General features: G+C 31.0%; 1 protein-coding gene across 2 annotated transcripts in view; it reads left to right on the top strand.

Annotated features, from left to right (window-relative positions):
• Positions 1-13,893, top strand: part of LOC132939222 (otoferlin-like) — a 160,227-nt gene extending 146,334 nt beyond the window's left edge. For both annotated transcript variants that reach the window (XM_061006290.1, XM_061006291.1), the window contains exons 10-37: positions 442-628; positions 3,495-3,678; positions 4,752-4,966; positions 5,032-5,215; positions 5,292-5,476; positions 5,553-5,750; positions 5,816-5,932; positions 5,996-6,148; positions 6,239-6,439; positions 7,065-7,181; positions 7,288-7,422; positions 7,482-7,643; positions 7,738-7,880; positions 8,234-8,402; positions 8,541-8,727; positions 9,444-9,583; positions 9,640-9,792; positions 9,857-10,033; positions 10,148-10,282; positions 10,346-10,617; positions 10,677-10,847; positions 10,922-11,097; positions 11,167-11,297; positions 11,387-11,574; positions 11,661-11,899; positions 12,856-13,034; positions 13,101-13,201; positions 13,289-13,893. In XM_061006290.1, the coding sequence (XP_060862273.1) occupies positions 442-628; positions 3,495-3,678; positions 4,752-4,966; positions 5,032-5,215; positions 5,292-5,476; positions 5,553-5,750; positions 5,816-5,932; positions 5,996-6,148; positions 6,239-6,439; positions 7,065-7,181; positions 7,288-7,422; positions 7,482-7,643; positions 7,738-7,880; positions 8,234-8,402; positions 8,541-8,727; positions 9,444-9,583; positions 9,640-9,792; positions 9,857-10,033; positions 10,148-10,282; positions 10,346-10,617; positions 10,677-10,847; positions 10,922-11,097; positions 11,167-11,297; positions 11,387-11,574; positions 11,661-11,899; positions 12,856-13,034; positions 13,101-13,201; positions 13,289-13,469 (4,780 nt within the window). In that variant the 3' untranslated portion in view covers positions 13,470-13,893. The remainder of the gene's footprint in view (positions 1-441; positions 629-3,494; positions 3,679-4,751; positions 4,967-5,031; positions 5,216-5,291; positions 5,477-5,552; positions 5,751-5,815; positions 5,933-5,995; positions 6,149-6,238; positions 6,440-7,064; positions 7,182-7,287; positions 7,423-7,481; positions 7,644-7,737; positions 7,881-8,233; positions 8,403-8,540; positions 8,728-9,443; positions 9,584-9,639; positions 9,793-9,856; positions 10,034-10,147; positions 10,283-10,345; positions 10,618-10,676; positions 10,848-10,921; positions 11,098-11,166; positions 11,298-11,386; positions 11,575-11,660; positions 11,900-12,855; positions 13,035-13,100; positions 13,202-13,288) is intronic.
• Positions 13,894-14,692: the final 799 nt, after the last annotated feature.

The following is a 14,692-nucleotide window of genomic DNA, read 5'->3' as shown; positions in this document are numbered from 1 at the left end:
ATAAATAACTAAGATAAAAATAGTAAACATTTTAAACTTATTTTTCAAAACCGTATTTCATGTACACAAAAAAAATTATTGTTTTGCGTGTAAAAAAATTTACTAGAATTAATACTATATTATTATGGCGGAAAAAAAGTAAGAATTCTATACTGCACGCACTTCCCGGCGGGAAACACTGCAGCTTTAGAAAGGTTTGGGGTAATTGATTGAGGGACTGCAGGTGGACTGCACATGTATATATGTAATGATGCTGGCTGCGGCCATGCAATCTGGTCTGATCACGATACTGTAATAACAATAATAATAATAATAATTATTATTATTATTTATTACAATTAAACCGATAAAATATAATAACTACGAGCGTTGATGGATCACTCGTGCAGGATGTCTATTGCACGTTGCTGCAACATTGAAATTAAAATATGATTATTTCAGCAACCTGTTGTTGCCGGACGGAGTGCCGGTGGACCGGCAGAGGGCCAAGTACGTGGTTCGAATATACAGGGCCGACGGCCTGCCAAAAATGAACAGCACGCTGGTGGCGAACGTGAAAAAAGCGTTTACTGGAGAGAACCGAGACCTTGTTGACCCTTTCGTGCAAGTATCGTTCGCCGGGCTAACCGTAAGTCAACCGCATCGATAACGTAATTTTGTCACCGTCGTCGAGGTCGTTACCGCCCACTGAAGCCAAAATATATTTTGTCCGCGAGTATCATAATAATATCGATATTTAATTTATTATTGCCATAGGGGAGTACGACGGTGGGTTTGGTTGGTAGGGCTATAGTCGCACCTAAAGTTATTATTTTTTGGCACCAAAAAATGGGCAAAAAAAAATTATTCCCCTCAAGTCTTTTCTACCTGATTGTTGGAATTTGGAAGTATATTACCGTGACGATGACATTGCGCATTCCACAACACGGGGGATGGGTTATTTAATGTATACATTACACTTTAATTTTCTGTTTGAGTATGTTTTATTCATGCACATTTTAGTAGGCATGTACACTTCTCTGAGAGGGGACAGTTTGAACTCTGAATGGGTGGGTGATCGAAAAAATAGTAGCCACGTCTGCCACATAAGTCTGCGCACGCCTATGCATGTATTACGTATTATGGTAGGAATTTCGGTAATATTGCAGATAAACGCATTGGGGAATCTTGTATAAAAAATTTATAAATTCATAGAATAATATTATTAAAATCGATTGATGACTTTGGTATCAATTAAAGTAAAGTAACAGAAATATAACGATTGAATAATGTTCGAATTAAATTGACATGGATATTTAAACATAATTCCTGATGATCAAGGATATTTTTAGGTATATGAAATAATAAAAGTGTTGGGCCTTATCGTCTCACTTTTCACAAAATATAAAATTGTACTTGTACTAATATTTTTGAATTTTAATATAAGAAAAGCTAAACAAAATACTGAGTCCAGGTTGTTAGTCAGACTCATAGTTAATATTATCTACTAGTTAGTACACTCATGATTCATGTCTAAACAATCTCTAACATTCAATATCGTATTCTCAAAATACATGTGAACTTTAACTGAATCATTTATCTGTATTAAAATCTGTATCTGTATCTTCAAAAAAAAAATAACACTAAAATGTAAAAACAGATAAAAGACTCGTTTTTATTGAAAAATTATATTCTAATACCATCACAGGCGTCACGACGAATCCGTTTTAAGTTAACTACCAAATTAAACGAAATAAACAATATTAAGTAGTTAACAACTTACTATACATAGGTTAGGTTATCGTAATGAAATCAATATTAATAATAGTTACAAATTATTACGAAACCTCTACCTACACTGTTTATCGTAGCCACAATAATTTATATTTAATACAAAGCGTTTTATAATGCATTACTAATGATTTATGAAAAGTATCGATTTGCTTCATTCTATTTACCCTAATTTATGAAAACTCGTCTAAACATAGCATCATATTATATAGTCTTTGATGGACTTACAAAGAATACCTACGACAGATTTATATAAATGTTTCAAATATTATTTTTTTATGAAAAAGTGGATACTTCGTCATTTATTTTGATGAAATAAAAGTTCATTTTACATTTTGACACACAAAGAATACCATAAAGTTGATTTACAGATAAATATCAGTTTAGTATTGAAATAAAGTATGCACAAATCATTTATAAATATTAATATCAGTCATCAGACATTTATTTCCTAATGACATTTAAGACTAACAGCTATAGTATTTTGTTTAAATCTTAATGAGTAATGAACATTTAATAATAATTAAAGTTTAGTTGATCGAATCAGATATCACTATAAAAAAAAAAAACTAAGTCTGTTCATAATATTTATAATCCGTGATAATATAAAATATATTCGTACGCACTACGCATTGACCCACTTATTCTGTAGAGTATCGTAGGTAATAAGTACACAAGTACCTACAACTGACTCGACAAAATCAAATAACCGATGAATTTACGAATTTGACCTGCACCTGCATATTGTGTATTAATCCCCAAAAAATTAAGATTATAGCCCAACAATCGATATGGTCGAAACCATCAATAATGAAGTCAACGACATATTATTATATCGACATTTTAAGTTGGAAATTAAAAAAATGGTATGCACATCTATTCCGCTAGTAGTCCTACCGCTTTTCACCTTAATTTAATATAATAAGTAATAACTATTTAACTAGGTATTTTAATGATTTTAATGTTTTTCTTTTAGCGTTAATGCATATAGATCACATATTATTGTACGACTTTTATGTATTAGATGTAATATCATCATAATTCAACAATTAAATACTTATTAGTAAGTTATATTATATTAAACTCCATAATCCCGCTACAACCATAGCTTACAGGGATTAGGCATCAACATTTATATTAGTATATACTATATGAAGTATGTTTATATAATTGTAATATTTATACACAATGTTTTGACGATTAAAATAAATAAATAAATATATCGTCTACTTAATATGTTAAGCGTTAAGCTAATAATGGATTTACCTATAATAATAATATATTTAGCACTAAAACGTCTTCGTTATTACCTCGCTACTGGCGTTTTAATGAAACACTACAGTTCGCGTTTCCATAACTTCACGGCACTCAGAGTTTAATTAAACGTTCAAAGCATTCCATCGTTATAGGACATAGGTTCACGTTCAGGAGCCATAGCTCTTACATATATTAATAATATGTACGTTACAATAAACCATTGTTCTGTTAATGCGTCGTTAGTGCGTGAGATTTAAATTTCGACGGTGTGCTATCGAAAACGATAAAGTAATATCGTGACTGTATTAGTATTATTTCGCAATGAAATAGACATAGAATTTTCAAAATTTGGCCGAACGACCGCGACGGTGTGAATACAAAATAATATGATTGAGAATTTAGCGATTGTATTTTTATCATTATTATTGTATATTATTGGTCTACGTGACTGAATTTGTTGGCTTAAGGGCAAAACGAGCGTACGCAAACACAGCTATTCGCCTGTGTGGAACGAGCAAATTGTTTTCTCCGAGATGTTTCCTCCGCTCTGCCAGCGGATAAAAATTCAACTGAGGGACAATGATCCAGTAAACACGATTATTGGCACGCACTTCATCGACCTGAAGACAATATCAAACGACGGCGAAAGAGGTTCTTAAATATACTTACACTGTGTATAGTCTGATAATATCTTTGACAATATTATTATAAGCTATCAAAGCATTTTTTAACATGCGGTCCGTCAAAATAATATTATATTATTATTAAAGTTTATTGTATTTCTAAGCGATATTAAATATCTGGGGCTTATGAATAATTTTTCTTAGTGTTTGTTATAAACTTATCTGCAGGCAACTAATTTGTATTTATACAGTTTTACATAAGATACAAAAACGAAATATTCACTAATTAGTAAACATATAATATTATAATCAATAATCATATTGAATCTAATGTAAGTAACAACTAACAACTACCGTATTGCACCATCTACAGTCTACACCAAAGATATTATAATATATAATAGGTTTTTAAATATTATTAAATCAATAAATGTAATACTAATATTATAGTAATATAATACATATTTAAGAGGACGTGATACCCGCATGTGTTGTCTCCGTCTTACAAGTGCGTAACATACCAAATTTTATGCAAAGCAGAACACGTGTAGCTCCCCATTAGTTTAAAAATTAGAGTGAATTGACCTCGTATAAAATCTAAAGGTAAGATTATTATCTAGACAACCTCATGAGCTTTTCATTATATTTTAATTTTTAAGCGAGTTATGAGTACTTTAAAATGTACGAACAATTTACAATTTTAAAATACTCATAGTTTGCTTTAAAATTAAAATATAATAAAAATCCCAAGAGGTTGTCTAGATAATAATCTTACCTTTAGATTTTATAAGAGGTCAATTCACTTTAATTTTTAAGCTAACGGTACTACATATGTTCTGCTTTGCGTACAATTTGCTATGTTACGCACTTGTAAGACGGAGACAACACATGCGAGTATCACGTCCTCTTAATATCTCTTTTAAAAAACTGAACCCATATCCCGAATTTACATTAAATAATTAAATAATTTCTAATTGAATTCGATTCAAATTTGGAGTAAATCCCTTGCATTTATAATGATAAATTGTTGAACTTTTTGATAGCTTATTTTATACGTAAATAAATTATATACAATACAAAAATGTTAAATTGGTATCATAGGGTTTCCCCCAACATTCGGTCCCACGTTCATACACATGTACGGATCAACAAGAGATTATAGTATTTTAGACAAGCACGCGACGCTTAATACTGGCCTTGGAGAAGGTGTTTCATACAGGGCAAGAGTATTAGTAGCGATACGAACTGAAATCACCGAAAACACGGAATTTATGAATTCCGGTGTAGATGTCGAACCTACCTACCCCATCACAGAGGTAAAACATAATTTCGTTTTTGAATAATTTATCCACTTATTCATCGACATTTTTCTGATTTCCAGACATCGTACTGTAAAAACGAAGAGTTCTTTTTGTTCATGACCATTTTAGATGCATCGATGATCGACAAGAAACTTGGAGAGAAACCAATATTTTTTGAACTCAGTATTGGGAATGCTGGAAATATGATTGATGGCCATAACGAATCTAGTTCTCAAGAAGATCACGATAAAGTCAACGTGCTCGGTAAATTTTCGTTTACTTTATGAATAATTTATACATCCCGATGGTTGTCTATCTTTTACGGATCACAATGTTTTAGAGAGCGTTATTTCGGAATCGTGGCAAAGCACAACGGCAGCCATAAAGCCTATATCCAACGATAAGGTGTATTATTATTTGCCATTGCGTGAAGACAAGCCTTGTTTACATGTCAAGTCAATATGGCCAGATTACAGACGAAGAATGTACAACTCGAATATTATAAATAAAATATCGGACAAACTGGTATGGCATGTTATAGGTTTATAAATATTTGATGTTTTTAAGTTGTTACCTATTATAATATTTTATGTGTGCACAGGAAGAAGGTCTGAATGAAGTGTCATTTTTGGTTGACGATGATGATCCGGATAAAGAAGAAAAACTGAAATCTGTCTTAGACGAACTGTCAATTAGTTGCAACCGATACGTGAATTTCACAAAGGGTGTAGGGTGTGGTCAGGGATTAGGAAAAACTAAGTTAGATAAAGAGAGAATGAAGCTATGCCTTAGAGAGATAGTAATTATTATAAAAACTGTTTATAACATTGAATAATTTATCGAAATTGTAAATTAAAAATACAGGAACACATTGGAAAAATGTCAAGAACTTTGAAAGCTATAGTTACCAAAAATTCATTCAAAGAACGTTACAGAACGGCACTGAGCTACTTACAAAAAATCAAAGTCCTCATCGAAGATGTTTGTATAATTTAAATACGTTTTTCAGTTTTTTTTTATCGTCGTACCTACTTTGATTTCTAGCCGCAACACGCATTGCCTGACATTTTCCTATGGATGGTAAGCAATGGAAAGAGAGTAGCTTATCAACGAATCATGACTAGGCACTTAATATATTCGGTAGCAGACGAAGAATGCGGAAAATTCTGTTCAAAAGTACACAGCATGTTCTTAAAGGTATTTCGATTAAAATACAATTATTGTCAAACACAATGAACATAATATTGTAAATAATTAAGGTATTCAATTTTATTATTATGATTTCAGTTACCGGGAAAGAAAAATTACGGTTCGTCTGGTTGGGCAGTACCAGCTAAATTGCAAGTGTACACGTGGTTGGGGCAAATGAAACACAAGAAGTACCTCTCGAACGGTCTGCCAAAAGGTTATAACACCACGCCTGAATTGTACAGTTCGGAAAATCCGAGATTGCCACCGCCGGCCTACATTCATTATTGTGAAAAATATGTAAGTCTATTTACTTTTGTAGGTTTTCCACTGCGTTCATATAACTGCACCGTAATTTTTGACTGATTTATAACAATCTCACTAGCAATCTTTTAAATAATTCAATTATAACTGGTGTTTTAATACTTTAGTACCTGCTCAAGAACAATACATTTTAAACGGGCAGATTTTATGAGAATTATTATTCAAATACGTATTCTAAACATGTTTTGTACTATTTATTTATGTGAAAAATACTTTAAACTTACAACAATATTTTTCATCAATGGAGAAAAAAGTTTTTGAACCCAAATTTATTACATAATATAATATGTCAACGTTTACAACGCTATTTTCAAAACATCTATAAATTATAATTGTTATAACATAAATGGGTTTCACATGGGACATTAAAAGAGCGTTCCTTTATATCATATTAGACTTAATAAGGGATGTGTGTATAAATAATATTATATTTACATAAAATATTAAACAAATTAGAATTAATCAAAATTAAAATAATCTTCGAATACTTTTTTTAAGTATTCTTTATTCGGATGAACATTGTGAATGCTTTTTGTGAACAGGTGTTCTAAAAAATGTAATTGATTCGTTACAACATTGACCACTGGTGTGTTTATTTTAGACATTTCAACTGAGGGCGTACATGTATCAAGCCCGTTCGTTAATAGGTTCCGACGCGTCCGGCTTGTCCGATCCGTACGCACAAATTATATTCTGCGAAAACTCGACCAAGACACAAGTAGGTTGTATATTATACTATAACATATACCTGGATACTATATTCAATCGGGTCGTCAGACTGTTAGATTTTGATGTTTAACAGTTTGCTTATCATCACATTACAGGTAATCGACGAAACGTTAAGTCCCACCTGGGATGAACTGTTGATCATCGACGAAGTGATTCTGTACGGGACGAAAGACGACATTAAAAAGCATCCGCCGACCATCGTGGTGGAAATATTCGATCAAGACAAAGTGGTAACTGTTCTGTTTCGTATGGGAAACGTAAACTGACTGTTTTCGTGTGTTGTCTATAGGGAAAGTCTGAATTTATCGGAAGAACCGTAGCTAAACCACACGTGAAACTTTTGGAAGACGATTATGTAAGACCGGAATTCCCACCGTCGTTGGAATGGTATGATGTCCATAGAGGCATGGAACACGCCGGAGAGCTTTTAGCGACGTTCGAATTATTACAAGTTCGATATTTGAAAATATATACTTATCTATTTTATGTATAAAATATGTACTAACCAAAACACATAATTTGTAATTTGATATGTTTTTGTACAGCTCCCTAACGCACTAATTGGCGAAAGTGCAATATTACCACCATTGCCAAATCCTAAGGATATTTATTCGATAGTAGACGGACAACACTGTGAACCAATCTTACCGATTCCAAAAGATATTAGACCAACGTTAGCAAAATATAGGTACTTAACGATAATATTTAATTACAATGAATTATTTATTTTTAATTTCCTACTATGGTTTACGTTTAATATTACTGGCGATACGATGACCTCATGCTCGACCACAATGTACATCGTTATATATGACTATACACTATACATAAGCAGTTAACTAGATTCTAAGGTGATTCACCAAGCATGCTCATCCTCGTTATTTCCATTAAAAATGTATCTATTAAAATTAGAATTGTAGTGTTCATTTTAGGACCATATTTCCAAAAACGTTTTCAAATAATTTTAAGAGTATTATGGATTTACAAAAAAAAAAAACAAAGACAGTTAATGAACAAGTAATGAATCACAATTGTTTTCAGGATTGAAGTATTATTTTGGGGACTGCGAGACCTGAAGCGTGTTCACTTGATGACTGTAGACAAGCCCCGTGTAGATATTGAGTGCGCCGGTCACATACTCTACTCGTCTATAATTCAAAATGCACGCAAGAATCCAAATTTCAGTACTCCAGTAAAATTTTTAGAGCTAGTAAGAGTCGTAAATTATTGAAAAAAAATACTATAATTGCTATTTAACCTATAATAGTATTTGAAAATTATTTCAATAGGTTCATAATGTTATTCTAGGTACATTGAACTGCAATATTATTATTGATGTATTTTATAGGAGCTTCCGGAACAAGAGCTTTATCGCCCGCCTCTCACAATACGCGCGGTCGACTGTAGGAGTTTTGGCAGATTTACCTTGGTAGGTACACATCTTATAAACTCAATCCATAGATATATGTATGTACCAACAACAAAGAAAGAAAGAGAAGCACTCGAACGAAATAGATCGCTACAACAACTACAACGTAAGAATGCAAAATAATTTTTTACTTTGTATTTTATTATATTTCATGAATGATTTAACTTTTTTTCGGAAGTTGTGCTTTTACGTGTTCCTCTCCATTAAAACAAATATCTAATTATTGTCTAAAAATTATATTTAAAAAAAAACTAAAAATAGGTATTAACATTAACATTAATTACAATTAACTTACAGCATTTATTACACAAATAAATTTTAATATTATAAGTTAAACGTGTACTTACATCTTTATATTATTTAAATGTTATTATTTAAACGCATTCGAACGGAGTTTTTAAAATTTAAAGAGCATACTTCGGAGCCGGTTATAAGAATAATTCTATTCGAGTGGTGCCATCTGTCCAGTAAAATTAAAAATTAAAAGAAACATAAAACTTTTTCCCGAACAAATTCGGACGACGAGTAATACAGCTAGATAAATATTGTTATTTGTATTAGCTTTTTTCAGTTAAGTAATTTTAAAACAATGATTACTTATGAAAATCTACAACTTTGATTAAAATTAAAAGTAAATTTCATATTTATTGTTTAATCTCATCATCAATTAAATACAACAAAACTAATACTTCTAAGCATCACTATTACGATAAAATGAGAAATCTACACATGTATAAAAACATATTATTATGATCAGTTTAACAATGTACTTGTCAAGCATGTACCTATATTAAAATATTATATAGTATAATGTATTTATAGAAATCAATCCAAAAAAAAATCAAGTGAGCACTAGTCGATTTACTAAAAGTGAGCAAAATACTAATAATAACAATAATACACAGCCTAATGGAAAGAACAATACTTCAGACAATAAAGATGCTGTAATCAACATTAGTTATGTAAGTTGTGACCCACGTAACTTAACATGATTTGACCAATGCTTATTTTATTTTAGGGTTCTAGTCATCTGACACAAAAAGACATAAAGACACAATTAAATAGATTAAATCGGATACAAAGTGTCGAGGAAATAATAGAATTGAAAAATGACGATAGCCGTGATTGGTGGACAAAATATTTTGCTTCTGTTGAAAGCGCTATTATTGAAGTTTGTACACAATAACTATTAAATAAAGTTCATCGTCAATTTAAACAATTAATACTTATCTTAGGAAAACCGAAAAATAGCATATGGAGACACTAACGGACTATTACCGATTCAAATGGAACCTACCCAAATTGAAGTGAAACCGCCCAAAAAAAGTTCAAAAGCATCACGTTTTGTAGCAAAATTAAGTCCAAAAAAATTTCAAAGGAAACGGGAAATTACCAAAATTGCTACTATGAAGGTAAATAAACTATTAACTAATAACTACTTGTATTTAATAAATCAGATTTATTAAATCTAATCTACGTAGTTTTATTAAATTAATAAATAACGGCTTGTTATTCAAATTAAATAGATATATTCAAACGAACTTGAGGCACAGCCCGAATTCAATGGTTTTCGAGAATGGTTATTACCATTTGATTTGTATCGGGGTAAAAAAACAGGTGATGATGTCGAAGATGACGCTCGGATAGTGGGGACATTTAAAGTAATATGTATACAATCATTTCGTTGCAACATTGTAATAAACATCAGTTTTAATGAATTTCAGGGTTCAATAAAAGTATATAAATGGCCTTTACCGAAAGACATAGAAGATCATACTATAATGGGCTTTGATCCGCAGTACGGATTTTTTCAAGGTTTACCTTCAAATGATCCAATCCATGTGTTGGTTAGAGTGTACATTGTAAAAGCTAATGATCTCCATCCTATGGATATCAATGGAAAAGCTGATCCATATGTAGTATTACAATTAGGCTCAAAAAAAATTAGCGACAAAGACAATTACATTTCAAAACAGCTCAATCCGGTTTTTGGAAAGTATGTTTTACTTACAAATATAAATATTGTATATACTAACATTTAATTATTCGTATTAGATGTTTTGAAATCGAAGCGACATTCCCACAAGACTCGATGTTAACTGTGCAAATACTAGATTGGGATCTATTGGGATCAGATGATTTAATAGGAGAGACCAGAATAGACTTAGAAAATCGATTTTATAGTAGACATAGAGCGATATGTGGTATTCCTAAAACGTATGAACTGTAAGTAGTGTCAAATTATCTTGGCCAGAGCTTAAGTATAAATAGTTGTTTATATATTTTATTCAAACATTTAGATCGGGGTACAATCGGTGGAGAGATTCAATGAAACCAACACAAATATTAGCCAAATTATGCAAAGAGGCTAAATTAGACCCACCAGTGTATTTAAACGGAACGGTTAAAATTGGTACTAAGACATTTTGTCTTCAAAATAATATCGACGACACAATCGAATGGTATTGTGCTAAAGGCAAGTGGAACATCTAGAATACAGAATGAAATTCAATTTATCACAGACGTTTAATAAGTATTGTTTTAGGTACGGAAGAACACATGGCGTTAGCCGTCTTGCACAACTGGCACGAAATACCGCGAAGAGGTTGTCACCTTGTACCCGAACATATTGAGACTAGGCCGCTGTTTATTGCGGACAAAGCGGGAATCGAAAGAGTAAGTCGCCATCAAAATAATGTTTCGATGAAATAAAAACTTGTCCGATGAACTGTAACAATAGTATTTACACTGATTCACACACTTAGGGCAAACTAGAAATGTGGGTGGACATGTTTCCGATGGATATGCCACTGCCGGGCCCGGCGTTAGACATATCGCCAAGGAAACCAAAATCATACCAGTTGCGAGTGATCATTTGGAACACGGACGACGTAGTATTAGAAGATGACGCATTTTTCACGGGCGAAAAGATGAGTGACATCTACGTGAAAGGGTGATTGCGATTGCCATAAACCATAATAGCGCTACATAATATAAAAATCACGATATATAACATGATAATAATTACTATATACACAGGTGGTTGAAGGGTCCGGATGACTGTCAGAGCACAGACATACATTACAGGTCGTTGACAGGAGAGGGCAATTTCAATTGGAGATTTCTATTTCCGTTCGACTATTTAGTGGCGGAAGAGAAAATCGTTATATCGAAAAAAGAATCACTGTTCTCGTGGGATGAAACGGAGAGTAAAATACCGGCTAGGCTCGAGCTTCAAGTGTGGGATGCTGATCATTTTTCAGCTGACGATTTTTTGGGTAAATGCGATAGCTGATAGTTATAGCATGATTGCAAATAGTTGATGCGTGTTAAGGTTCAGAAATAGTGATATTACTATTTTACGAGTGTTTTTATAATATGACTTTCACAACATTAACGTAAGTATTATAATAAAAAGCATTAACAATTGGTCAAAATTGGAAAACTTAACAATTTTTTATGTTGACACTAGACACTTATATTAACTAAAAAACTAAATATAATGCTGGATAGTAAGTGATGCACGGTAATACATGTGTTAAAAATTATATGGATTTGATGACACATTTTTCGGTCTGAAATGCAGTTTACCACGGTCTCAACAAATATTAAAAACAAAAATTTTAAAAACGTATTTACAACGCTGATTTTGAAATTGTTTAATTTTTTTTGTGGAAACCATCATCAAAAAAGTAATGATAAAAATACTCATAATGTTTGGTGCATCCGTAAAATGAGAGTTTGGAGATTCAATTCTCAATATGATACTTTTTATGGTTAAGTTAGTTTTTGAGATTAACTCGAATATAGTTTTTCATAACAAAGATGATTTTTTTAGTTTGTTGAGCGTAGCGAGTGAGTGCCTTATACACGATCAACTTTTTATTGGAAAATGTACTTTACCGAAGACCCGAAGTTTTTTAAGGTTGTTTTGTCATAACTTCTTTAATAATGATTTTGGCAAAAAAAAAATGTAATTCATGAGAAGTGTGGTAAAGTGCATTTGTTCTCATTTTTTGTTAAACAATATATCTTATTATATCTAATTTCTATTAGAATTTAGAATTTACAAGTTACAAGTTATATTAGAAAAACAGCATTAATAACCTTATTTTCCTCAAATTATTCTAAATAAACGTAAAAACAGTACCTATGCTAGTTGTACAAGTTCCAGTATTGTAAACTTGTGACAAACGACAAAGGGTTCCTCTATTCAAACCAATTAAATGTTTAGGAGCTTTAACGTTGGACTTGAACAATTTTCCGCGAGGTGCCAAATCTTCAAAGTTGTGCACGTTGGAAATGCTCAAGTCGGATGGATCAGTACCGATGGTTAATATATTCAAGCAAAAACGCGTTAAAGGCTGGTGGCCGTTTTATGTGAAAAAAGAAAACGAGGAAATGGAATTGACGGTTTGTAAACCATGGTAGTGTAACAATTTAATATTATTGTAATTTTCGCAAAACTCCATTTTACAGGGGAAGGTTGAGGCCGAGTTACACTTGCTTACCACCGACGAAGCGGAAAAGATTCCCGCGGGTATTGGGCGCAATGAACCAGATCCGTTGGATAAGCCAAAGTAAAATATGAATTTTGAATTAAATTCATTTGATTCACGTCATGTACAATACAATATTAAAATATGGTTATTATTTTATTTTTGCAGCCGACCAGATGCTTCATTCATGTGGTTCCTAAATCCATTTAAATCTATACGTTACATAATTTGGCACAATTATAAATGGAAAATTTTGAAGGGGATCATTGTGCTGGCGATATTCCTCATGATAATTTTGTTTTTCTATTCCATTCCCGGTTACTCAGTTAAAAAAATGTTAGGAGCCTAATCGTTTTGTTTTGTTTGTTTTCTTAAACTAAACCAATATTATCTGAGTAAAATATATGCATATAATTTTAGTTTTTGATCGTAATTTTTATTTTACATATCAGTACCATAACTATATAATATTCTAAAAAGTAGATGCGACTAGATTATCAGTATTGTAAAATAACTCTATTAGGATACCCATTTTTCGCATAATTTTATTAAACATAATCACTCTCGAAGTAACCATCCAAGTCCTTCCAAAAGTCTGTGTTCACAAAAATAGTATCCTAAAATCACAATATTGTTCATCATAACATTATACATGACGTAATCATGTAATTTCAATTTCCAGTTTATTTTTGATACGACTCGCGTCAGATAGGAATTGATCGAAATATAGTTAGTACCATATTTATATAAATAAAAAGGCTAAAATGATTAATTTAATCATATTTAAGTAAACGCCTAATTATTTTTAATAATACATACAATAATTATTATCACCAATAAAAATTATAATTGTAAGTTGTATTTTACATTTAATATTAAGATAAGACAACAGCAATAATATATCATAATTGATTATATATTTTATTTTATAAAATCGAATACGATTTAAATTATAAACATTGTAATCATTGATTCTTCATGCAGAATGCTTGTTACAAATAATTTAATAAGCAGAATAGCTTAAAGCTAAAATTTAATATTATTGTTAAATATTTTTTTTTTATAAATGTTTATATTTTATGGAATATTATATAGAAGTGAAATCTGGAACATTTTTTGAACGGCCGTTTATCTATAAAAAAAATTAAAAAATACTAAATATTATATAGAAACTTAAAATAATAGACAATGACCTGAATAAATGAAATAGTAATATGCATTATTTATGCAACTATACAAATATTATAATATTTGAACACAAGTTAATGTTGATAAGTGGCAATCAATTTTAGTAATATAATACCACACTACACAAATCCACCAAAATAGTTATACTATTATGTATTTATTTTTAAATTCTATCCTTTAATTAATAGTTTTATTTATTCTGATGGAAGAAAATTATTTAAGAAATCAGTTTATTATGACAATAATATTTTTATGTAAAACATTTTTTTAGATTATCTTATTCGTCTTATTATTATTAGTGTATAATCAATACTATTTGTAGTTATTTATTTATTTGTTTTTATTTATATACCTACTCCATAGTTAATAGATAATAAATTTGTT

The sequence above is a fragment of the Metopolophium dirhodum genome, chromosome 2 (genome assembly GCF_019925205.1).
Source record: "Metopolophium dirhodum isolate CAU chromosome 2, ASM1992520v1, whole genome shotgun sequence".
Lineage (NCBI taxonomy): Eukaryota > Metazoa > Arthropoda > Insecta > Hemiptera > Aphididae > Metopolophium > Metopolophium dirhodum.
Note: the sequence above shows the minus strand (reverse complement) of the source record. Positions and strands in the feature narration are given on the sequence as shown.